Here is a 25,751-nt window from a genome sequence, read left to right as displayed (position 1 = left end):
GTAGACCCATTTAACAAACACGCTTCTTCCTCTACTGTCCCTTAGTTCTTTGATTTGTAGACGTCACTACAGAGCCACTAGCATGGTGGACACATAAGAATTCTTACGTGGCCTTACAGGTGGCCTGAAATTATATGTTGAATTTTCTGTTTATGCATGTTTTTCTAGGTCAGTAATGTTCAACAGAGTATCAGAGCAGTCTATGATCCAATCACAATCTGGCTGGGACTACAAGCTCTTTAAAGGCAGAAATCCAGATTAAATCCAGATTAACTTTTGATTACAGCAAGGACTAAAATTCAAGGGCATTTTAAAATATCTGACTCACTTTAGTGGACTCTGCATCACAAAAATGATAAGATTGGAGAACTTTATAAATCAGTTAATCTGCAATTCGTGAGCTCTTTGGGGCAGTGGGTGGGTCTTACTCATTTTGTTTGTTACTTATATTGTTAATTAGTGCTTTGGGGGTGTGGGAGAAAGAGAGGAGGAGGAGGATCTGAAAAAAGGATTACCTGGTGTTGGAGTGGAATAGAACTGAAGTTAGGGAAACACTGTAATTAACTATGTGTCAAAAATTTGGGAATGGAGATTGCTGCCCCAAAAGTTGATCTTTCCTCTTGGACCTACCTCAGTAGCCCCTTCAGACTGACCAAACCACTCATCTCCAACCCCGAGCATTAAACCTAATGGACCCATAGGTCTGCCATTAACCCATAGGCACCTTGATAGGAATTAGAAGGAAGACATCCCTTCTTGTGGATGGTGTAGTCCTGCCGCAGAGTGCATGGTTTACTAGCTTGAATTATTAGATTTTAACCCCCACTTGTCCTCCTCCACAGGGTACCCTTGTTTAGTAATTCCCTTTACACCTGAGCAAGACCACCTCTTTCCATTTCTGCTTATTGACAAGCCTTGGGACGGGATGAAAAAAAAAGTTGGAGTGAAGATGCCAACTAAAGTTTCCTAGCATTGGAAAAAAATCACTACCTAAATAAAGTTGTATGCATGTTTCAAAAATATCTTTTAAAGGGCCTGGGTGGTTTGGAAAGAAATCCTCGGTAGCAGCAGTCCAAGAAACCCAAAAGTTACTGCCTTTTCCTATATGTTTCCATTAGAAACATATAGCGGATGAAAAAAAAAAGGAAGAAACACAGAACACATAGAAGATGAGTACTGTGTAACTCAACATTATTCAAATGGGTGTACAGTTTTATATCTATCGGTATTTTTTCTTCATGACAGAAATGCTTGACATTTAATCCAGCCAAAAGAATATCTGCCTACGGTGCCCTGTCTCACCCATACTTCCATGACCTGGAGAGGTTCAAGGAAAACCTGGATTCCCATCTGCCACCCAGCCAGAACAGCTCGGAAATGAATACAGCCTGAAGTCCCAGCCACTGCCTTGAGCTGATCATCCAGAGAACCCCCTTGGTGGCTGTTGGGTCCCCCTGAGTAAGCCCTTCAGAGCTGTTGTGGATCACTGGCTGGAAACCTCTAGCTGCCGTCTTCTGGATGGGCTCTGCTTCTCCAAGGAAACCGCCTAGTTTACTCTTTTGAAATCAATGCAAGAGTGATTGCAGCTTTATGTTCATTCGTTTGTTTGTCTATTTGTTTGTTTATTTGTTTGTTTCAAGAACCTGGAAAAATTCCAGAAGAAGAGAAGCTGCTGACCAATTGTGCTGCCATTTCATTTTTCTAACCTTGAATGCTGCCAGTGTGGAGTGAGCAATCCAGGCACAGCTGAGTTGTGATGTAATCTTAATCTCTCTGCAGCTGCCGGAGTCTGATTTGGTACTTTTGAGTGTGTGTGTGTATATGTGTGTGTGTGAATCTTGGTATCTTAAAGTGTTACTTTCTGTAAACAACAAGAATAATTCAATTGTAAAGACTCAAAGTGACCGATAAATAACAGGCATCTGTTGACTGAAAGTGATTCAGCAGAGTGAGCTTCTCAAATTAGAAAGTTGAGCCTATGTCCTCAGCATTTCTTTCCTGGCCAAAAGCATTAAATTTATTAGCAGTAAAAGGTTCACTTTCTAGATGAAGTTTTTACACACAGCAAAGAAAAAAATGATTCTAGTATCTTTTCAGAGACCTGTTTTTTAAAAGCACATATTCTATTTACTCTTCAAAAGCTGAATTTACTCATTGTTCAGTCAGTTTTATCCTGTATAATACGCTTTATTGTTCCCTTTGAAAAATACCCTATAAGCTTTTTATTAGTTGCTATAGATTTAGAGCATATACCTCAAATAGGCAAAAGTCATCTAAAACAATAGAGAAAACCTTTATTTCTTGGTTTGAGATTTATCTCCTCTTTGTTTTTTGTTGTTTTGTTTTTGATTTTAGGAATTTGTCAGAAACTGTTTCCTGCTTTGGTTTGGAGAGTAGTTGTCTCTGACTAGAGCCCGGAATGTCATTTATGTTTTCCCCACCTATTACACTGTACTTTTTCTACCATGCACTGCCTTGTTTGCAAAGTATCCATCATATCTCTCCCCCAGCGCCTCTAACATGTATTGCTACCATTACCATTACATAACTAATAACAGATTGCTTAAGCTGCTCCCATGTACCTTCTGCTTTCTGTCCTTCAATGAACCCTTCATAGATAGATTCAGATTATGGTTTACGGCTCCAATTCCGAAGTCCCAGCAGGTTCCTGTTGTTCTCTGTCTAATGTGATCTTCCTACCTGGCATTCACTGTTGTTGCCTAGGCAGTGAGTAGAATATTGGTTCTTCTCTATCACCAGCACATAGATTGCTTTAAACTGTTACGTAGTATTTTACATTTTTATAGAATATCTTGTCAGTATAGTATCTGAGGAAATGTCTTTCACTGTTTTTTAGAAATACATATTTGCTCTGTAAATGATGTCTTCCCCATCTGCCAGGCTGTGCTTGTTCCTAGTGCCTTGTGCACACCACTGCTCCCTGCAGAGCCTCCCTGGCTGGGGCATTGTGAACAGCTTTATTTTTTCTTCTGCATTTTCTCTATAGTACTTGGTATTCCATGCCATCTCTGCCTTATATGTAGTTAGTGCTCAGTGAGCTCTAGTAACCAAAAGACATTGTGTATCTTTTGGAAGATTTTTGTTACCTTGATTTTCTGGCTCATGTTTTATGTGCATGTAACAGAACATTTTTAGAATGAGGATTTTCAAAGAATGGACAATACTTCGCTCAGTAGAAGATGTTCCAGGTGACGTTTATAATTATACATTTGTCAAGCCTTACTGAATTCTTTACAGTTTAATATTTGTATTCAACTATCTTAACTAGAGAAAAACTTAGCAGACTTTTCTCCTTGAGAGCTTTTTAGGTCAGGAACCATTCTTTTCTAAAGGAGTGTATCACTTAACATTGTTCTAATTCAATAACTTGAAGAGCAGGAAAATTTTTCTATAGCAAGATATGAATGAGAAGATGGGCCATAAGAATATGTTTTTCTTTTTATCCTTGTGATCATGTTGATTATGTTTTGTCATCACTGCAAATGCTTGAGATATAATGAATCCTGAGCATTCAGTGCAAAGTGGATTGCAGTCTCTGCAAGTGAGCTCTGCCTTCCCTTTGGGAGTCAGAATTACACAGACCTTTTTGCTGGGGCCTAGAAATTGAATTTCACACTCAACTGCACTGATTTATCATGAGCTTTTTACCTAGTACCCATGGTTATAGTGAACATAACTTGAGTTTTTATTTTTGCAAAAGCTTTTCATAAGTTCATTCAAGAAAATGTAGCTGTTCTAACTGGAATTTTTCAGCATTCTGTAGAATTTTAAACAAGTAGAGAGCTCAACTTTTACTTCTAACCTATGCCTTCGGTTCATTTCTCAGTAGTGCTTATAAAGAAAACTTAAAACACAAACATCATGACAATAAATACTTGGCAAATTATGCTCTGAGAAACAGAATGCGGGCTGCTCAGCCTCTCTGAACTTCACCACACCAGCAATTCTGTCGGTGTGGTTGTTGCACTTGATTATTATCTCGTTTTTTGTCTTTTACATCACCACTTGTGAAATCCAAACACCCGTACCACTGGGGCACTTTGAAGCATATAGAATACAAACTTACTGAGAACAGCTTATTCTTCTGTGACATGTGGCCCTTGCCTCTTTGCCAAAGGCCAGGTGATTGTTGCTGAAAAGGGCATACTGCCTGAGGTCATACTGAGGCAGCTTACAGCAGTAGAAATAAAGCAACAGATTTGAATTCACATTTGAATTTCTTACTAGAGCAAGAATGTGCCGATAGTGTCTATATGATTCTACATTCTGGTGGCCCAAGCATTATGGGAAGTGTGGGCAAGGGTGGCGTTGTAACAACCTGTATTTATTTAAAATGAGTGAAAGAAAAACCTAACCATGTAAGCGTCATACAATATCAGAGGACTTAAGGTAATACAGACCTAACCTAGCCTTTAAAATACAATTCCCTGGTGCTTGTGGCAAACCAATGCCTTGTAGCCTCCCATCTTGTCTCTCCTTTGAAGTAGTGAAAATTAAGGAGCAAAGAACCTGCTTGGGAAGAAAACTTAGGACCATTTCAGCCCCCTGTATTCTCATGATTTTCTCTCAGGAACACAAGCTGTGAATGGCATGCTTTTCATTTAGCCCCAGGTGACCTACTTAAAATAGTTCAAAATATTCACCTAAGAATAGAATCTCAACCTTTTAGTTTTAAGTAAGAATGAAAAGTACAAGAGTGCAGAGGATATTATGTCTCAAAGGAATATTATGTCTATTTTTCCTTTCAATAGAGAATTTTCTAGTTTGACTCCAGAATGTGGTGCTATCCATCTTGATGGGAAAAGGTTTAAATAGTACTAAACATTTTGAACCATAAATTATGCATTTAAATTGAGTTTTTAACTAACTAAAGCTCTTGCTTTGAAAAGTGTTTTCAAAGTCAGGTTTTTTAGTTCTCATTCTATTATGGAAATTAAATCATGTAAGCTTCCTAATATAAACATTAAAATTCTTGAAAGAACTCCTTTTTAAGTGACAACTTCACTTTTTTTATAATAAACACGAGTGTCTCATATTTTCCAAAATGCAGACTTTAGTTGCATAGTTGAGTATAGCAAAGAATAATGTTAAAAGTTAATAAGCCACCATAATGATTGATTAATACAGAAACTATAGAATACTTAACTTGAAAAAAATGTTAAAATATAAATGCTTAGATATTGATAGAATTCAAAAAAATACATGTTTTATATGTGACACCTAAAAATGTCTTTATTTAATAAAAATGAAGATGTTACAAAATTTTTCAGTCTTTAAATTTTATTCTTAATAACAGTACACAATGAATAAAGGAAATTCTGGAGAAAATGAAGGTATCCAAAGAGGATATTTTTGAAGTTATATATATTTTGAAGGAAGTTTGTTTTGTTAGCAAATATATCAAAAGCATTATTAAAGTTGTCTGGCAACTATGAACTTTATACCATCAAAAACAAATTTTACCGAAAAACGCTTGCAAGAAAAAACAGTTAATATTTTTAAGGGTTGAGCTGAGCAAACCAAAAAAATCTGTATTCCTTTCCTCATTTCATGGAGAGAAGCAGCCACATGAAGCTAAACTTGTTATGCAAGCCTAAGAATGTTCATTGCAAAAACAAAAATAAAATTTTAAAAAGGCATTTGTTCCCTGTACCACCAGAAATTTTGAAAATCTGTGAAACCCAAACCATTTCTCATGTGCATTTAATACATTCAGGCATATGATTAGGAAGGGTAGTTACAGAATGGAAAAATTTCTTGAGGTTACCGAAAACCTGTCAAGCAGTGTAAGTCCTCAGATAATTAGTAATGTATTTTCCTCCAAAGCATAAGAAAATAACATTTTTATTTCTTATCAATGCAACTTTCAACCTGTTTTTATTACATACCTATATCTCAAGCATTTCTAACTTGTACGTTTTTTAAAAATAAACCAAAAATATTTCTTTGGCCTTTTCTTCTTCTGATCTTTGTAAAAACAGAAATGTAGAAAGAGAAGGGGTTTGATTTTTAAATGTTTTTCCTCTTTCAGTTGTGTGTTTTTAACATGAATCTGTTTCTAAAAATATTTCCTATTTCTTAGCATTCCCAGGGAGTTAATTTAGATAAATGAATGGACTTCCATCAACATATTTATGTGTCCCTAATACTGACACTATGGCCTTCAAGAAGAAAAAAAGAACCACCTGAAAATAAATACAGGTTTTTCGAGTATTTAAATACTATTACAACAATTTGAAATTAATATGGTAAGGAAAGGGAATTTTTCTTGCAAATGTTTAAAATTTAACCACCCTAAGAGATGGGCCTTCTTGTTTTATTCCAGTGTGTTCCACAAGGTGGCACTTTTTTTGGGGGGGAGGAGAGGAGGGGAAGGGAAATCTGAGCAAGGCTGAAGAGGTACTTCTAAACACTTCATTCTAATGATTTTTCTGCACATGTTTAGTTTTTGCCTGGCACTTGTTTTTCAAAATGAGTAATAGTTTTTCATAATACTCTGTGACTTAAGTATTTTAGTTGTTAGCTAGGTTATGAAAGATTGCAAGTGAATAGTTCTTCAGGATGGATAATAAACCCATACTCATTTCAGTACATAAAGAAAGCCTAGTGATTCATTCACTCAGGAAACATTTTTTGAGGTACCTCATTGCCTCACTCTTTTAGGTGCTGACTTTACAAATATCAGCAGGCTTAGCACTATGAAGGCAACTGTCATTTGTACAGGATAGTCTGTCAGCTGCTTTCAAATTCCCTGCCATGGTGGCCTTTAAATATACCTAAGTTAAAAATCAGATGAACAAAATAACATCAATAATTAAGTAGACAAAACTGTTCTAAATAGAACAGCTAGCTGAAGCAGCTTTAAAATATCAAAAGACCTGATAATTTTTACATTTTTATAATCAAGTATAAATTCACAAGAAATTCTAATGTAAAAAAATATAGTAACAGGAATGTATCTATGTAAGTCATTGCTTCAGTTTTGAAGTGTTTTGGCTACTTCCTACACACACACACACACACACACACACACACACACACAGTCATGTTTCAGTGTAATGACCCGCTAGCTCCAGGATGCTTTTAGAATTTTAAAAGCCACGCTCCTCAATAATATCACTGAAATTTAGGAGGAAAGAAAAGTGTTTTTCGGAGTTTTCCTTAGCGCAGCCTGGCAGAAGGCAGTTTATTCGTTCTAAGTGGCACAAATTCAATAGTGCCTGCTTCACTTTCCCTCCAGTGGGAGCCGTGGCCAGTGTCACCTATTCCTACTGAACCGAAATGCCGCACAAACTTGGGGCTGTCCAAAAGCTCCCTGAGAAATCGTCAGCCTCATCCCTCTGCTTAAAAGCCCTCTCTACGTAAGCCCCTAAGTGGAAGGCCGAACTCGAACCTGGGCCAGTCTGAACTCTGCCTGTGTTCCAAACTCAGCTCCCACCCTCCGGGGGCGCCGCCCGGCACCCCGCCCCTTGGCAGGCGAGTGGCAGCGGGCGGGGCTGTCCGGGACCCGCCGCCCCTCCCCGGTGAGCGCCCGCAAGTGCAGACCCGGCGGGATACTGTCCGAGGTCCGTGTGCCCTGCTGCTGTCTCAGAGGCATCTGCTGTGCAGTCTTAGGAAGCGATATGTCCTTAGAAGCAAACGGATGTCATCTGTGCATAAAAAAGTACAACACATTATTTCTTCGAAAGTTCGGGTATAAGAGATGCTGCTCGTTAAGCTGTCTACCGGGCATCTCTCAAGCTCTAAGCTCAGCTTTTTTTTTTTTTTTTTTTAAAAGAAGATGTATAATTACAGCAAAGATTTTTTATTTTTTTATTTTCTATCATTCTACATATATGATGGCAAAAGGTTATGCCTGGAAAAGTTTTGTTCTGAAATTTTGTTTATTTTCTGCTTCGTCCTCAGTTGGCAAAAGCTCCTAATTCTTTACTTTCCCATTTCTTCTTTCTCTTTTTTCCTTCGTTAAGTAAGTAAGGTTTTGTTAGCAAGTTTTCTCACGAAGTAGGGGGTTTTCCTGTTTAGAGGAAACTTTTGTGGGAGTAGTTTAGGAGTAGTTTAGATTTTCATAAAGGGGGCTCATAACTGTTCATATTGCTACCAGGAATTACACCCATAATGCTAATAAGCAAACATAGAGCCTCAGTTATTTAATTTCCAATTCTCTATGGTTTCTAGCCAAATTATGTTGATGTGCTTAGGTGTGATCCTGAAAATACCTTTTTACCCTTACTTGAAAGTTCCTAATCTTGTTTTATGAAATGCAATAATATGTATTTGCTAAAAATATTCCTATGATCACCAGCAACTCTGAAATTCACCTTGAAGCCTTTGAATAATGAAAACAGATCCCAGCAATAAGGCATTTCTTAAGCCCCCTAAGTACATTATGTTCTCATTGGGTCCTATTTTTGCAACAATGTATGCATTAATGTTATAGTTTCTCTCTGTGTGTTCATTTATTGTCCTATGACTGGTAATATATTAGCATATGGTCTGAGTCACTCATAGAATCAGCACTTAACAACGTGGGGAATTTCTATTTCAAGTTCTACATTTGCATAAATTATTTCTATTCATGTATGTTATTTATTTCCGAACCACACTAGTTCTGTAAAAGTATAAGGAAGACAGACCACATTAGGACTTGCATCTTAATGTCCGTTAGTCTGGTGTTGATGAATTTTAAAAAAAGTAATTAGACTAAGTCCCCAAATAAGCTGCATGCATTTAACATGATTATACATAGTTACACTATAGATGTAGTGTTTTTGTGTGTAGGTGTTTTATCAATATATAAAGGAATTAAAGGACTTTGTTAATTGCTCTTTTGTCAAATAGTCATATAGTATAGTGTGAAGATACAGCAAAAACAAAAAATACAGGTAGAAAAGCAGATGCTGCCTGAAGTTGAACTCTGCTAGATGACCATTGGGGTACATGCCGAACAGAGATGGGCACCTGGGTAGTGTCCCCTGTTGTCTGGCCTTGAGAAGACACTTCCCCCATGAGCTAGTGTCCCGGTAGGTGCAGTAGTGGGAACATGTAGTATTGTCAGGAGAGCAATGTGAGAGTTTTCTGTAGAACCGGAACTGTCAGCTTGTGCCTTGAGGCTTCCAGTTGGCAAAGTCAGATGGAGAATTCCAAGTTTCTGTACTTCAAGCAGTTGATTTTGTACAGAAGCAATCCAGTCTAAAAGTGAAAATCAGGATTGTGTGTACAGTGGTCGACAGTGGGATTTTAACTTTCAATAATCCCAGCACCTCCAAAACTTGTTGCACTTCTGGTTTTTTAGGTTTTGATCTGAAGGTTAGATGGCAAGTGTTTGGAACAGAAGAGCAGTATGTGTTGAGAAAAGCACAATATCAGTTCCAGTAGAGAGCAGATTAGAACTAAAGGGTTTCATAGGTTTATCATTTCTTAGATGTGTAAAAGCATGTTTTCACTGTAAATTGTGTTAGTATTTCTGCATCCGATAGGGCCTAGTTAAAACTTTCTAATAGGTTTCAGCAAGGCTATCGTTCCTAGTATGCTTTTTTATTTTATTTTATTGTTTTACATATAATAGAAAATATTTTAAAAGTAGAAAAAATCTTAGTTTGGACATTTGACTGGTTGATTTCTGCATTTGAAATCACAGTTCTGCAGATGTAGAGATTGTGCATGTCAGATACTTATGTAGGCTGGGTGAACAGCCCGAAATCACCAGGACTGCCCCATCCCCTGCCTCCCTTCCTCTCTCCTGCTTACGTTCTCCCTGCCCCCATCCTGGCCTGTCCACGAGGTGCTCTCCATCCTCTGCTGCTCTTTGGGTGTCAGGGACATGATACTTTAGACATCAGGATGTGCCTGCTCAGGCTTGGCCACCACCCTTACTTGACCTTCAGCTGACTGGGCTCAGTCATAAAGAGAAGGTCCACGGTGCTGGGCACAGTGTGCTCACAACACCAATCACGAATGCCTTCTAGCATCTTTGTATGTATCTTGATTTTTAAACCAAGTCATTCTATAGAGCATTCAGTTTTGGCTGTGGTACAAAAAGACTAACTAACCAAGAATATAAAACCACATTCCAGATAACTGTTTTCTGTCCATCTACAGGCTATCCTTTTACTGTATTTCTTCATACTTGAAACTCATTCTGTAGTTTTAATATCAGGGTACACACTTATAAGGGTGCATGTTCCTTAAAGGTGCAAAATTACTCTCATTCGGTTTGCTCATATGGCTACAGAGAGCTCTGGTTTTGGTGCTTTGGATTTAGCAGGTCTAAGAAGTAGTGTGGAAATTCCTGGCCTGGAACAGTCTTGCAACAATGTTAGCAGATGGCTGGTGTTAGATACTTGCTTCTGCTCTTTTCTCTGTACACAAGATTGAGAGTTACCCCACTGGCCCATGAGATTTACCTGGGCATCTTTTCTCATGCTCTCCCCAAGTGTGGGTGCAGTGCAACTCTCCAAAAGCAGGGACCTTATACATATAGAGATTTAGCCCTCAAAAAAAAAAAATCAGCATTAGTCAAATGTTGAATGGGAAGGGCTGATCCACTCTAGTAGCCACCCAACCCTCATTTCCATAGGGAAAGCCCTCTTGAAGCAAACTTTAAAAAGAAAGAAGGGAAAAAAGAAATCAAGCTTATCTGTAAAGTTACCCTCTTCATAGCACCCTGAGTTAAATGATCTCGCATCCCACCCTTTTGGTAGATGAAAAAACAGGTCAGTTTTTCTAGATTCTTCCACCTGAAGAAGACAATGGAAAAGTAGTAGGTGTTTGTGTCATGTAATATGTAATCCAAGGACCACCAAGCTTGCATTAAATACCCCATGAGTAGAAACCTTTTTTGGAAAATAGCTCAAGTCAGGGATGCTTTATGATCTAGGGTTTCTGAGGTCGGAGGTAGCCATTCTAGCATGTGCCTTATTCTAAGACTGTTTGGAGAGGTAAAATTGCTGATGGTGACTCTGTTGCAATGGCAAAGGTAAGGTGTCAGAAAATTCAGAGGGTTACAGATCAATAATCCTTTGGAAACTGGATGTCTTACTGGGTGCTAGAAAGCAAATTTAGGTATTTATTGTCAGATTATACAATTCATTGTTTTTCTAAGAATTGGTGTTAAAATATCAATGTCCAGTTCATTGTTTTCATTTATGCACAAGCAAAATTGAAGAAAAAAAAAAGAAAATGGTTTGTATATTTGTCATACCTTTTGTATTTCTTAAAATAAAAATATTGGTAGCAAATAAAAGTAATAAAAGCAGCAATTTTAAACTGCTTCCTTGGAGGTGAATTACTATCCTGTCTTTTTCTTTTTACTTTAATATGAAATGAATATAATTGCAGTTAGTAATGTATAATTAAGTAGCAAGTTTTAGCAAAATATATTTTACACTTTTGCTTTAAAGATCCTTTTCAGATTTCAAATGTTTAAAAAAAGACTAAATGGCTCATTGAGCTGGAGCAACAAATACTTAGTAAGTTCTCATTCACAATACTAACCAGTGACTGCACCAAGATGGGCCTTCCTTTCTGAAGCTTATAGACTGAGACTGGAAAAGTTTTATGCAAACAATTGCTAGTAAACTGGAGATGAGCAACGGTGCTCATCAGATACTGCCTGAATATATTCAAAAACAAAAGTCAGTGTTTGCCTGTCATACAAGGCAAACGAAAGCAATCAGGAAAAGTCAGAAAGGTTGGTGAGGCTTCTCCTGAGACCTTGGCTTTCAAATATTTGGATCATTGCCTTAAAAAAGAAATGAAATCTAACAGCATGATACACATGGTCACACTTACACTAATTTTGGAAATTTACTTTTGAGAAAATGATGTCATGTGCCCCACAAATGTTCTTTTCGATTTTACTTTATACACCCATATATTTTTTTCTCCACTCTTTGAAAATACTGCTAGAAAATCCACTAAATTGATTTTACAGCCTCACTAATAGGCCATGACTTAATGTTCAAAAAAAATTAGAAAGGGCGGGGGTGTGTGTAGGTGACGAGTCAGGAGGTGAAGTCATGAAGGCATTTGAAACCACTGAAGGATTTTAAAGAAAAAGATTATTTATATGAATGTTTGCCAGATGCAGAGTAGACAGAGCAGCTACTGAGATATTGTACCATAACCAAAAGATGACCATAGTTATTGTCTAATCCATTTATCCCCCACTGTGTGCACAATAGCAAGTGTTTTTAAATAATCCTTTGGAATACCCTGGAAGCTCTCATTAAGACTTCCTTAATTTATTTTAAATAAGGCCCTATGTTGCACCTAAATTTTAAAAGTCTGGGCCTCCCTGGTAGCCTAGGAATTAAGTCTCAAGCACTGTCACCCCTAAGGCCTGAGTTTGATCCCCATCCAGGGAACTAACTCACATGGCACAGCAGACCTCTCCTGTCCCCTCAGCAGTGTATTTCAGTCAATCCACCTGTTCTGCTCCCCACTCTGTCTCTGGTCAATCGTCTCACACCTCTGGCCTACACCCCAGTTCTTCTATGCATAAATAAAAAAAAAATCTATAAAAAAAAAATAGGGCCTCCCCGGTGATGCAACGGGTTGAGCGTAGCGCTGTGAAGCTGTCCCAGCCTCTGCAGTGCGGGTTCGATACCGGCCTGCCGTGGAGATAACCACATGGTGCGGCAGACCTCTTCTGTCTCTGGTGAATTTTCTCACCCTCGCCTCTGGCCTGTACCCCAGTTTGTTCATTAAAAAAAAATCTTTTTAAAAAATAAATTTTAAAAATCTACATGAATAGAAAGTCAAGAATTCGATCTTTACTAAGAAATGGAAAGTTTGCAGTTCATTAAGAGGTGAGTCATACCATAGATCTGAAGCATACAGCCGGGCAGGGAGGGGGGAAGGCCAAAACAGAGGGAAGAACGCAAGGGAATATGATGATAGTTCACCGGTGATAAGATGATGGGAGAACTGTGGGGTCTACATCTAAGGGGAGAAACCAATTACTGTACAAAAATGAATGACAATATAAGGGGGGTAAAAAGTGAGTGATAGCGATACATGATTCCTCAAGTCATGGACATCTACAGCCAAGTTTGTACCATTTCTTCAAAGTATTGTACCAAAGGATGCTTCAGTTAACTCTGCTACACTTAGAACATCATTCCGTTAAGAGCCCATTAGATATTTGCCACTGATTTTGCCCTTTGGAATATCAGTTCAGTTTACACTTCCCTTCTGCCTAGGCAAGAACATGATGGGGAGGACCCCAGGAGGGTGTATTTGTTCTGCAAACACCATCTTCCTCCACATAGCAGACGGAGCAAGTGGAGTATCCCATGGGATACGAGATGAAGAGACTCAGTCTCTCAAATGTCTGAAAGTGCTACCTATAAATTTAGATCTGTAGGTGGCCATGTTTCTCCTTGCATGCACAGAGGATCCTTGGTAAGCTGAACGTGGATAGAGAAGGAAATGCAGAGACGGAATTCCTGTTCCCTGGGCTTTGAAACTCCTCATAGCCTTACAATAAAGTTAGCCTCCAGCTGTTTCTTTTTTCTTTTAACTTACGGAGTGCAAGTGAATATCTACTAGTTGCAGCAAAGTTCTGATCTCTAAGAGGAGGGGAAGCAGAGGATGAGGAAGTACTTTGTTTTATTGTTCCCTCTGTTTAGAATGTCCTGCTACAGCTGTTCTGTGAGAAGTCTGCTTACCTTTATCATCCACCTATAATGCCACTTCTCAATCCTCCTTCTCACCCCCTGAAAAGCAGTGTGATGGTCTAAGTAAACCATATGCTTTCAAGTTTGTCACGCCTGAATTTAAATTCCTAGCTTCTCCACATCCTTGCTATGGGAACTGGAGAAAATTACTTTGCTTCTCTTAATCTTAGTTTTTCTCATCTGAAAAGTGGAGCATAATCCTTGGTTATGCCTAGAGCATTTGGGAAATGATGTAGGTTTATACCTAAAAGGAAAGTGAGTGTGTTTATTAGCAAATCGCGTATATAGAGGATATGAAAAGCATATCTTTATTCTTGTTAAGTCACTGTAAGTTAGACCCTGAGATGGCCAGGACTGATCCAGTTTTTCTGAAGTCTACCCAGATGAGCTCCCAACAGCTTTGATCTTCTTCATTATCTCCATTTCTCTTGCCCACCTTGGGATCCATACTCCATCCAGAGGCAGACATCTAAGGAAACAGACACCTTTCTGTTGACTCATAGTATTGGTACATTTTTTAAACCTCTGTACTGTGTATAATCAGCCAAAGAAAGTAAAAGGCAAAAAGGAACTAAAAGGAAGAAAGCTATAGTCTCCCATAAGTAATGGAAATAATATCTGTAATTTTCCAAGAAATAACTCCTGGAATATGAAAAACACTATAAATGAATCACTGAAAAAAGAACCTGAGTATTCACAGTTCTCCTCTTCCTTGTATAATTACAGAGAAGTCTGTGTTTGACTGGAGCGTACCTAAATTCAATCAGGGGTAATGAAGGACAAGAAGAAAAGAAAGGCTGGAAGCTCCAATGTACAGTAAAATGCAAAATGAGGATGAATATTTAGTGAGTAGAACCACCAATGACTGCATTTAAGAGTATTTGGGAAAGTTTTGAGAGGGAGAGAAAAAAAGAAGAGTTGAGAGCATCTGTTGTGCAATGCAGTATAAGAAAAAGACAGAAATTGGGAAATAATTTTTTCTTTTTTTAAAGATTTATTTATTTATGCATACAAGAACTGGGGTACAGGCCAGAGGTGTGGGGGGTGAGAGGATTCACCAGAGATAGAGTGGGGAACAGAATAAGCGGACTGACTGAAATAACTGCTGAGGGGAGCAGGGACGAGTCAGGAGAGGTCCAAGCGCGCTATGTGGGTATCTCCCTGGCGGGGGATGGAACTCATGCTGCAGTGGCTGCGAATAACTTCGTAGGTTGTGTCTTAACCCCCTGCACCACCAGGGGGGGGGCCTGGGAAAGATAATTTTAAGGAGTTTTCTTGTATGTAACAAGTGTAAGTCATTTTGCTATTTTCCAAGAGTTCCAACAGAATCCAAATTGATTTTCAATTACTTTCTAATGACATTTACTGAGATGAACCCAGGGGGACCTAGCTTAATTCAGATCCATACATACTTATTAAGTATAATGACTCCATCTCTGGAATCCAGACCACTTTCCTTGAAGTTTTAGTACTGTACTGATAATATTATCGCATAACAGAGTAAAGTTGGACTTGAATATACTTATTTTCCCTATCAGGATATAAATTAGACCTTTAAGGGTAGAGAATATCTTAATCGACTTTGTGTTCTCTACAGATTCAGCTTCCAGACACCCAGCACAATATAGCTGTTCAAAATTAGTGTGAAATGAATGCACAGATGCTGGATGAATGGAATGGGACTTAAAGGACAATTTCATTAGCAACATCTCTAACAGCATTGCCTTCTCTCCCCCTACCTGATGGACTCTGTGAAGGACCACTTCCGTCCTGTTCTATGTAAACACATATATTGGAATAAAACTTGTACACCCTCGAATGACTATCTCAGCGTGCAGAAATAGAAGAGAGCAAAACAATCCAAGGCCGAATGGAAGCGAGTTAGCTGTTGCACAGCTAACTAAGGGTGCTGCACAGAAGTGCATCGCTCCTCGCCCTCCAGCGAATGGTAAAAAACAGGTGTGATCCCAGCAACGTTTGGAAACCGCCTGCGCTTGCCCGACCCGCCTCTCCTCCTCGACGGTAGGTGGCGCTGTGGCCCAGCGCGGCCCGACGGTACTGGCGGCGCCGCTCTTTGGGCGGGGTGGGGAGTCGGCCACAGGACCTCCGGCGGGCCCGCGGGCCGCCTCGCTGGCCTGCTCTCCCTCCGCCTCGGACCGCGCTCAGGCCGGCGCCATGGGGAAGCGGGACAATCGGGTGGTAAGTATCCGGCGGGGAGAACAATGAGGCGACGCGGGGCCCGGTGGAAGCAGAGCGGGGTCGCTGGCCCTTCCCGGCGGCCTGAGGGCCGGCGGCTGCGCTCGGACTCGAGCCGGGGATGCGGCCCCACCCCCCGCGGTCCCGGACTCGGGCGCGCCGCGCCCTCGGTTGGCGCCTTCGGCCCTTTCAGCCTTGTTTACTGTATCCCCTTTTTTCTCCTCCCCTGCCCCAACCCTGCACTCTGGTGCTGATCCTCAGCTCCCTTTCCTCCTGCGCTCGGGCCAGCAGCGCCCAGTTTTTGCAGCCAAAGGGGCTTGCGGGGTCGCCCTCTCCCCTCCAGTGTGTCAGGCTCGAGCCTGAACTCCAGGGAGGCGCAGGGACTCGCCCCCTCCTCAGACTCGCCCACCACAGCCCCGCACCCCTTCGTGCGCACTAAGGTGGGATGGAGGCGCGGAACCTTCGGACGTGGCCCCAGCTACATCACCCCTCATTCTCGCGGCGGGCGAGCTCCCGTTGGCGAGCTCCCGTTGGAGCATCAGAATTTAATCTTTTGGGTTTCGTGTCCCTGGCGCCCAGCACTGCCTGGCACCTAGTAGACCCTGCGAAGGAATGAGTGGCGTGAGAACGGTTTGCTTTGGGGAGGAAGGCACAGAGTTGACTATTTCATTTAGTCCCCTAGGATGTGGCGACCTAGAATGAGTTGCTTTTCTTCTCTGACCCTCAGCTTCGTCGTCTGTAAATGGGGATCGTTATTCATCTGCAACCTTAGCTGAGATTGATAGTAGTTCAAACCATAAAAGGCAAAGTAGCCGGGCAAGTGGCTGGCAAGAAAGTTATTACTCTGGTACAGGAGATAAACGAGATACAGAAGTAACTATACTAAATGGGGGGAGGAAAAGGAAATTCTGATAGGGATTGTAAATTCTGAGGGCTTTCACAAGGTACTTTGACAGGCAGCGGTGGGAGGAAGGCATATTGCATGGCCAGTGGGTTGGTTTGGAAAGTCTGGGTTATAAATCAGATTAGATGGACAGTAAACATAAGAAATTAGTGATAAGCTTGGGTTGCAATTTTAGGAGTGCTTGGACCTGTCTGATAGTTTTAACCACGGAGCAACAAAGTGTGGGGATGGGGGATGTAGTTTATTACATACTAAATCTAATGAACTAGCTTTTTAATTTTTTTTAAGATTTATTTATGCATACAAGAATTGGGGTACAGGCCAGAGGTGTGGGAGTTGAGAGGATTCACCAGAGACAGAGTGGGGAGCAGAACAGGCAGATTGACTGAAATACACTGCTGAGGGAAGCAGCGGTCGAGTCAGAAGAGGTCTGCTGCGCCATGTGGGTATCTCCCTGGCTGGGGATCAAACTCATGCTGCAGTGGTTGCAGACAGCTTCATAGGTTTCATCTTAACCCCTTGTGCCACCAGGGAGGCCCTAGCTTTTTAATTTTAATATAACTTTATGGTTTGTGGGGGCAGGTGGCTAAAGGTTTCATGAAATGTTAACTTCCCATTTTTTTTTTTTTAATATTTTATTTTATTTTTTTTTATAGAGGCATGTTTTATTTATTTATTTATTTGTTTGTTCATTTGTTTTGTTTATACATGCACTGGGTACAGTCAGAAGCGCGGGAGGGTGAGAGAATTCACCAGAGCCAGAGCGGGGAGCAGAACAGGCAGAAGGACCGAAGTACACTGCTGAGGGGAGCAGCGGGTGGCAGGAGAGGTCTGCGCACCATGTGGGACCCTCCTCCGGTGGCCGGGGAGCAGCCGGGAATCGAACCGGCGCCGCAGAGGCTGCGGGCAGCTTCTCAACCCAGCGCTCTACCGCTGCGCCACCGGGGAGGCCCAACTTCCCATTTTTAAAACGTTTTTGTTTTCTGTCGTCTTCATATTCAAAAATGTCTGGGAACCACTGTAGTGACCCTTCATGACAAGATTGAGAAATATTCTTTAACTCCTTTCTTGGCTGGAGGTCAACCTGGTTAATTCTCAGAGTTGAAAAGGTTTCTGCTGTAGTATCCTTAGGTTTGAAATGCTGGGAGTGTTTTGGCTTTTTAGTGCCTTGGACCTTAAATGTTTAGAAATTACAGACCTTCAGTGCATTTTCAGAGAGTCCTGAGATGTTTGTTTTACTGGGAAATGCTGTTGGTTTGCACATCCGTTTAAAGCATTTGAAGTTGTTTTCAAATTAGCTTCATTTACCAGAACATTTTGAAAATTACAGTTTCATTCCTTGGTATACTGCTGTGCCACAGACTGTTCTGGTAACATTTTGTTTCCACCTGAAAAAAATTTCGGAAATGAAACATTAATTTAAGAGGTAAGAAGACTTTGTCTAATTCATTCTCTTCATTGCATAAAGGAGACAGGACTTGGGTCATTTGATACTTAGTTTGTGCATTTTGAATAAAGAATGCCTCTGAAAATACTGGCATTTCCCCCACCCCCTTATGTTGTTGCTGATACATAGTTTTAAGGATGACAGATTTGTTTTTTGTGAAACTATTAAATTTCCGTTGGAAAAGACATTTTAAAATAGACTTTATTTTTTGGAGTAGTTTTAAGTTCATTTCAAACTTTAACGTTTAGTACAGATAGTTCTCATTCCCTGCTATAGCCCTCATTTTCAACATCAGGCACCAGAGCACTTTTGTTACAAGTGATGGACCTACATTGACACATTCACCCAAAATCCCTTTCCATTATCGTTCATTTTTGGTGGTGTACTTTCTTGAACAGTTTTGTTGTTTTGTTTTGTTTTGTTTTACTGAAGATTTTAATTCGGGATTGTAAATGCTGTATAATTCATGATGGACATCCATTGTGCCCATTGTTTTCTAGAAGTTTCCTTCATATTCTTTTATGTTACTTTGTACTCTTTAAAACATGTATTCTCTAGATAAAGATGACTAATAAAAGTAACAAATGAAGTTCTGCACATTTTGTCCTTAGTTTTACTGCATTGCTCTTTTCTACCTTAAGCCAAATTTGCCATTCTGAGTTTCAAAAACAAATGGTTTTTTGTCATCCGAACACTTGAAGCAGCTGATTCTAGTTATATATGAATATGAATGTTTGATTTATAACGTTATAGTATTAAAAGCGGTTAATTATAACGAGATGTTTCAAGAAATTGCACCGTTTCGCTGTTTCAACTAATGATTAATGAACCACCCCCTTAATGTTAGAGGCACTGTTTTTCCACACTGGTGCATAAGAAGTGATAATGCTTTACCTTCATAAATTATTTACTTTCTTTGTTGTTTTAAAACCCTTTCTGTTGTGCATATTAAAAAGAAGCATTGTTGCTTAATGATCATGAGGCCATACTGACACATTTTTTTTTTTCGTGGAACCCAGTTCATAAGATGCACTTAAATAAATATTGCTATTCTAATTGAACTAAATAAGGAGATATTTGGAGTGTACTCAGGCAGACCTAAGACAGTATTTATGGTCAAAAGCTTAACAGTTGAGCTTTATTCATTAACAGCTCATATGATTGTACCATAAGTTGTAAATAATAGTTGAAGCATGCTAATATACTATTTACTATTTTGCTTTTTGGTAAGTTATTCCAAAATAAACAGTCAAGTAGTTTGGTATGTATTTTGGGAAAGAAGTTTCACAGTCGACATTAAGACACATAAAAATGTTAATGTACTTTTAAGATATGCTAGAAAACTTGAGGACTGTAAAACACAGTAAATATGTGTTGTGAAGCCATCATCCCACGCTGGGTAGGTTCATTGTCAGTTCTCCCGGATAAGAAGAGAATTTGTAGTCTCTATTTTGCAGTCCCAGAAGGCTGAGACCGGACTGTTTACATAGGCAGGTAGACAGAGCAATACAGAGATTCCAACTCAGAGAGGCAGAATTCTACTGCCTAGCCCCCTTTACAGTGTAGTGCCCATGGCCACATAACCGTTACATTGTTGCAAAGGTAAGGACCATTTATTGTTTGCTAAATGTTTAAATGGTGGAAAACATTTCTAGGTATGGGCTCTCTTTTGTGTGGAAAGTGAAAAATACCCTGATTTACTCATTTTCCGTACAATGGGTTAGATATTTTAGAAATTAGAATGAAGCAATTCTACTGCACTATTTGTGAATTTTTTTATTTTTTAAAAATATATATTTTTTATTTATACAAGAGCTGGGGTACAGGCCAGAGGCATGGGAGGGTGAGAGGATTCACCGGAGACAGAGTGGGGAACAGGACAGACTGACTGAAATACACTGCTGAGGGGAGCAGCCGGTGCAAAAGGAGAGGTCTGACGTGCCATGTGGGTATCTCCAGGGCCGGGGATCGAATGCATGCTGCAGAGGCTGCATATGGCCTCACAGCGCTGTGCTCAACCCACTGCACCACCAGGGAGGCCCTATTTGTGAATTTTTTACGTGAAGATATCTACTCTCTCAATTGGAATGGCAGTATAATTTGTTGGTTGCATTTTTCCCCTTGTTCACTAGTAATGTTATCATAATATTTGTGTACATTTTTTGTTTTCCTTTTCTAAAGGTAATAAGTTAGTTAAAATTTTTTATTCATATGCAAAATGATAATGAACATGTCCTGTTTATAGTGGGTTGTCAGAAAAGTCATGGCTCATATTTGCATAGAAAACAGGAAAAATACATCATGGCTTTTCTAACAACCCAGTTTTTTGGTACACGTGTCTAAAATTTTATAGCTGCTTATTAAAATGGTTTTTGTTGTTGTTTGCTTGACAACTTGTTTTTTTCTTTCCACTTAAGAAATCCTGGACATCTTTCAATATCAGTAACTGTGTATCTCCTTTTAATGGCTGTATAGTAACTTAATTTTGAACACCCTTGTATATATTTGTACTCTTTGGAAAGAAACATTTTAATCTTCAAACATTTTATCATTACATACTGCTAAAATTATCGTGTGATACCAGAGAAATGAGGTGATAGATATTACACTGCTGTTTCCAAAATGAGCTTAGCTTGCACACGGTACTTATAATTACTTAGTTATTAGGATTGTCAGTGTCATCAGTTGAGCTAACAGTGAACCCATTGGTTTTCACCTTTCCATACTAACTGTTTGGCATTCTCAGCAAAGGCAGTCAAATGAAATATTTAAGGACAGATGATAAAAAATCAGAATCTCTGTCTTTAAATTTGCACATAATATCCACATATAGCCCTGATTGTCTAAACATCTCTAACAGTAAGGGGCTCTGGCATTCATTTCTGCCTTTAAGAAAATGATATTAAAGGCTTAACTTTTTCATCCCAAGTAATTTGGCAGTGCCCAATTACATGTAATAATTCTTGAACATGTTGATTATCGTGGTTTTTATATTGTGTACTCTACCAGAAAAATCTGAAGTATATAAATTGTGCTTATTATGAAGGTGGGAATGTTGGATTTTTAACAGATTTCCTTAAATGAAATATAACGAATACATTGTCTACTTTTGCTTCTTTTGGAATGTTAAGTGTTCAGATTAAGAATTTAAAACCAATCCTATAAATGTCATTTTCAATCCAAAAAAGTAAGATTTTTGTAAAGTGTTGTTTTCCTTGAATTCAGTTTGGAAAAATCATTTTAAGGATCAAGGAATTGAGACTAAATTAAAGACCACAGTTTAGGGCCTCCCCTGGTGGCGCAGGCGGTTGAGCGCTACGCTGTGAAGCTGTCCACAGCCTCTGCAGTGCCGGTTTGCTCCCAGCCGGCCAGCGAGGGTCCCACATGGCGCAGCAGACCTCTCCTGTGTCACCTGCTGCTCCCCTCAGCAGTGTATTTCATCAGTCTGCCTGTTCTGTTCCCCACTCTGTCTGTTCTGTTCCCCACTCTGTCCCTGGTGAATCCTCTCAACCTCCTGCGCATATCTGGCCTGTACCCCAGTTCTTGTATAAATAAATAAATAAATAAATCTTTTTTTAAAAAGGCAGGAATAAACTGTATTCTTAAAAAAATTAAAAAAATAAAGACCACAGTTTATTTGTAGCAAAGTGAATTTTAATAAAAGAACTAGACACTCTTTGCTAGACACTATCATTAACAAAGAAACCTATTTATTTTGTCTCAATATTTTTGTGGGAAAATGACTCTTAAAATGTTTCTGCTATAATAAGGGATCAGGAAAAAGACTAATTATAATAAAGTAAAAATCAAAATCAACAAGCAGCTATAAACCAGAGACACACTAGGGGGAGAGGGGGAAAGGGAGTAGGATCAAAACAGGGGTGGGTGGAATTGTACTATAAACAAGATGAAAATGCATACATTGTACACAAATGAAAAATGATGTAAAAATATATAAAATAAAAATTAAAAATAGGAACCTGATTTAACATTTTGCAGATTTTTTATTGTACTATTAAAGCCATTTTTAAGTTTATAGTTTAGAGACATTAAGTATATTTGTAAAGTTGTGTAGCTGTCACAACTATGCATTTTCAGAACTTTTCCATCATCTCACACAAAAAAAACTTTTCCTGGTAACTTCTGTTTACTTTCTGTCTTTATGAATTTGCTTATTGTGGGTACCTCATATAGAGGGAAGTATATATTCCTTTTGTGTTTGCCTTATTTCACTTAGCATGTTTTGGAATTTAATTCCTTTCTATACCCTACATCCAAAAAGGGGCTGATAGCCAAGATCTACAAAGAACTCATGCAACTCAACAAAAAAGAAAACAACCCAATCAAAAAATCAGCATAACAGCCAAACAGATACTTTCCCAAAGAAGACATACAGATGGCCAACAAGCGCATGAAAAAATGCTCATCATCCCTTATCCTCACAAAAATGCAATCAGAACCACCATGAGATACCACCTCACACCTGTGAGTATGGCCCATATCAAAAAGACAAGTGCCCATATCAGAAATAACAAGTGCTGATGAGCATATGGAGGAAAAAATAACCCTCTTACACCGTTGGTAGTAATATGGACTGATCCAGTCACCATAAAAGAACAGTATGAAAAATTCTCAAAATGTTAAAAATATGACCACACAATTCTTCTCTTAGATATCTACCTGAAGAATGCAAAAACACTAGTTCAAAGCAATATATGCATTCCCATGTTCATCACAGCATTTTATATATATAATATATATATATTTGCAGAATACTACTACCCTCAGAATACTACTAAGCCACCAGAAAAGATAAACTCTTGTCATTTGCAACAACATGGATGGACCCAGAGGAGATTATGCTAAGCAAAATAAAACAGGAGGTGAAAGACATACCAAATAGCATCACTTAGTATAGAGAAAGCAAGCAAAGGGTTGGGTAGCCAAACTAACAACAAACGCTAGAAATCTGACTATAAAACTGAGGCTGTCAGGGCCTCCCTGGTGGTGCAGGGGGTTAAGCACCGCACTGTGAAGCAATCTGCAGCCTCTGCAGTACGAGTTCGATCCCCAGCCAGGGACAAACCCACATGGTGCAGCAGACCTCTCCTGTCTCGCCTGCTGCTCCCCTCAGCAGTCTATTTCAGTCAATCTGCCTGTTCTGTTCCCCACTCTATCTCTGGTGGATCTTCTCACCCCCCGCATCTCTGGTCTGTATCCCAGCTCTTGTATGCATAAATAAATAAGTCTTTAAAAAAAACAAAAACAAAACTGAGGCTGTCCGAGTGAGAGGGATATAGGAAGGGCGCACAATGTAATATTGGAGATGGACCATGAGTGCTTTAGTGGGTGTGGTGTACTTACAACTCCCGAAGAGGGAAATACTATACCTCTAAAATACAATCATGTAATCCATTGTTACCTTAAAAAAAAAATCCTTTCTAAAACTGAATAATATTCCATTGTATGTATATACCACATTTTGTTTTCCATTCATCTGTAAATGGACTTCCGATTTGTTTCCACCTTTTGGGCTATTGTAAATAATGCTGCTTTGCACCTGGGGTGTTCAAGTATCTGCTTGGCTCCCTGCTTTCTGTTCTTTTCAGTTATCATATGATCCAACAATTCTACTTACTATTTTTTGAGGAACCACCAAACTTTATACAACAACTGCGCCATTTTATATTTCTGTCAGCAATGCATAAGGGTTCTACTTTCTCCATGTCCTTGACAATGCTCGTTATTTTCTGGTTATGATAATGGCCATACTAATGTGTGTGAGGTGGCATCTCATTATAGTTTTGTTTTGCATTTCCCTGGTTACTAGTGAGTCCCTTATCAGACATGATTTGCAACTATTTTCTCTCTTCCTGTGAATTGTCTTTTCACGCTTAGTGTCCTTTAATGCACAGACAGTTCTAATATTGATGAGGTTCTCCGCTTTCTTTTGTTGATTGGGCACAATTAATTTTTTATTTCAATTTGCAAATAAAATTGTTGTCAGTATTGGCACTGTATTTCCTAAGATAGAAGATAAAATAGAATAACTGGTGTATGTAGAATTAGGTTTTCTTTAATTTCTTTCAAATTCGGTTTCTTTAGTTACCAGTGAGTATGTAACAGGGTGGTCCCCAGGAAAGGGGGAGGTTCCCTGCCCCACCCAAGGGAGGGTGGAGCTGAGCAGGAAGAGGAGAAGCTGAAGAAGAGACTGAGGAAGGAAGCAGGATGGAGCCAGGAGACCTGGAGGAGGCACATGGAGCCTAGAGACACGTGAAGAAACTGCGCTTGTCTTTTGGTCGTGGACTGGGTGACACAGATGTGGGTGAGACCCCAGAACAAGGCCCCAAAGCCTGCCACAAGTCTAAAGCATCTTCCAGTGGGGACCCACAGAAAAGAGTCAGAAACAACCAAACAAGCCCGGAAGGAAAAGAGCAAAATCAACATCAAGATAAAAGCTGCCATGGTCACCTTGTTATAGGACAGGGAGAGGGGCAGCCCAAAACCCTGCAAACCTGCCTATTCTAAATGGGTTCTGCCATCCGCCGCATCAACACAAAACATAGGAGACTTTAATGAAAAGGAACTTTAATAAAACTAGGAAACAATACAGGTAAGGCAAAGAATCTAGTTTCTAAATCAAGCACCCAAAGTTACCCATCCCCTTGTGGGTAAAAGTCCATCCAAATGGGATTGGCCCAGAGCAAGGCCCCAAGGCCTGCCATAAGTCTAAAGCATCTTCCAGTGGGGACCCACAGAAAAGGGTCACAAACAACTGGACAAGCCCGGAAGGAAAAGAAGCAAAATCAACATCAAGATAAAAGCTGCCATTGTCACCTCTCCACAGGTCTCACCCACATCTGTGTCACCCAGTCCACGACCAAAAGACAAGCGCAGTTTCTTCACGTGTCTCTAGGCTCCATGCGCCTCCTCCAGGTCTCCTGGCTCCATCCTGCTTCCTTCTTCAGTCTCTTCTTCAGCTTCTCCTCTTCCTGCTCAGCTCCACCCTCCCTTGGGTGGGGCAGGGAACCTCCCCCTTTCCTGGGGACCACCCTGTTACAAGTACAGTGTTACCACCTAAGTGCTATAATGTCCTCTTGTAGTAACTTAGAGATATCATTGTTATTTTCCTTAAATCTCTGGTAGAAACACATTTTTTATGAAATAGTAATTATTTGCCTTCCAAATTTGTGAGATTTAATAGTATTAAGTTTATTTTCTGTAATGAAAAAATTGGTTAGTCACATTGCTCAGGCTTAATTGGGCATACTAAACATTTGTAATGATGATCGGTTAATGAGTAGTGAACTTTTGCATTTTTAATGGCTATTTTAATGGAGTTAATTTTTGTTTTTTCCTCAAGGCGTATATGAACCCAATTGCAATGGCCAGATCAAGGGGTCCAATCCAGTCTTCAGGGCCAACAATCCAAGATTATCTGAATCGACCAAGACCTACCTGGTATTTTAAAATAATTTATCTATTTATAAGGTTTTACACAAAC

The 25,751-nt window shown here is 39.5% G+C and overlaps 2 protein-coding genes across 9 annotated transcripts in view; both read left to right on the top strand.

Annotated features, from left to right (window-relative positions):
* The window catches only part of CDK6 (cyclin dependent kinase 6), a 225,163-nt gene extending 213,865 nt beyond the window's left edge, over positions 1–11,298 (top strand). For all 3 annotated transcript variants that reach the window (XM_037507918.2, XM_054692343.1, XM_054692342.1), the window contains exon 8: positions 1,246–11,298. In XM_037507918.2, the coding sequence (XP_037363815.1) occupies positions 1,246–1,392 (147 nt within the window). In that variant the 3' untranslated portion in view covers positions 1,393–11,298. The remainder of the gene's footprint in view (positions 1–1,245) is intronic.
* A 4,482-nt stretch (positions 11,299–15,780) lies between these two features.
* FAM133B (family with sequence similarity 133 member B) overlaps positions 15,781–25,751 on the top strand; it is a 33,193-nt gene continuing 23,222 nt past the window's right edge. The window contains exons 1-2 of one of the 6 annotated variants that reach the window (XM_054692338.1): positions 15,781–15,899; positions 25,611–25,708. In XM_054692338.1, the coding sequence (XP_054548313.1) occupies positions 15,876–15,899; positions 25,611–25,708 (122 nt within the window). In that variant the 5' untranslated portion in view covers positions 15,781–15,875. Of the gene's footprint in view, positions 15,900–17,794; positions 18,227–22,290; positions 22,733–25,610; positions 25,709–25,751 lie in introns of those variants that run through there. The other 5 variants (XM_054692341.1, XM_054692340.1, XR_008550693.1 and 2 more) reach the window with 5 other exon arrangements.

Source organism: Talpa occidentalis, unplaced genomic scaffold (assembly GCF_014898055.3).
Source record: "Talpa occidentalis isolate TD23 unplaced genomic scaffold, MPIMG_talOcc4v2.1, whole genome shotgun sequence".
NCBI classification, from domain to species: Eukaryota; Metazoa; Chordata; class Mammalia; order Eulipotyphla; family Talpidae; genus Talpa; species Talpa occidentalis.
Note: the sequence above shows the minus strand (reverse complement) of the source record. Positions and strands in the feature narration are given on the sequence as shown.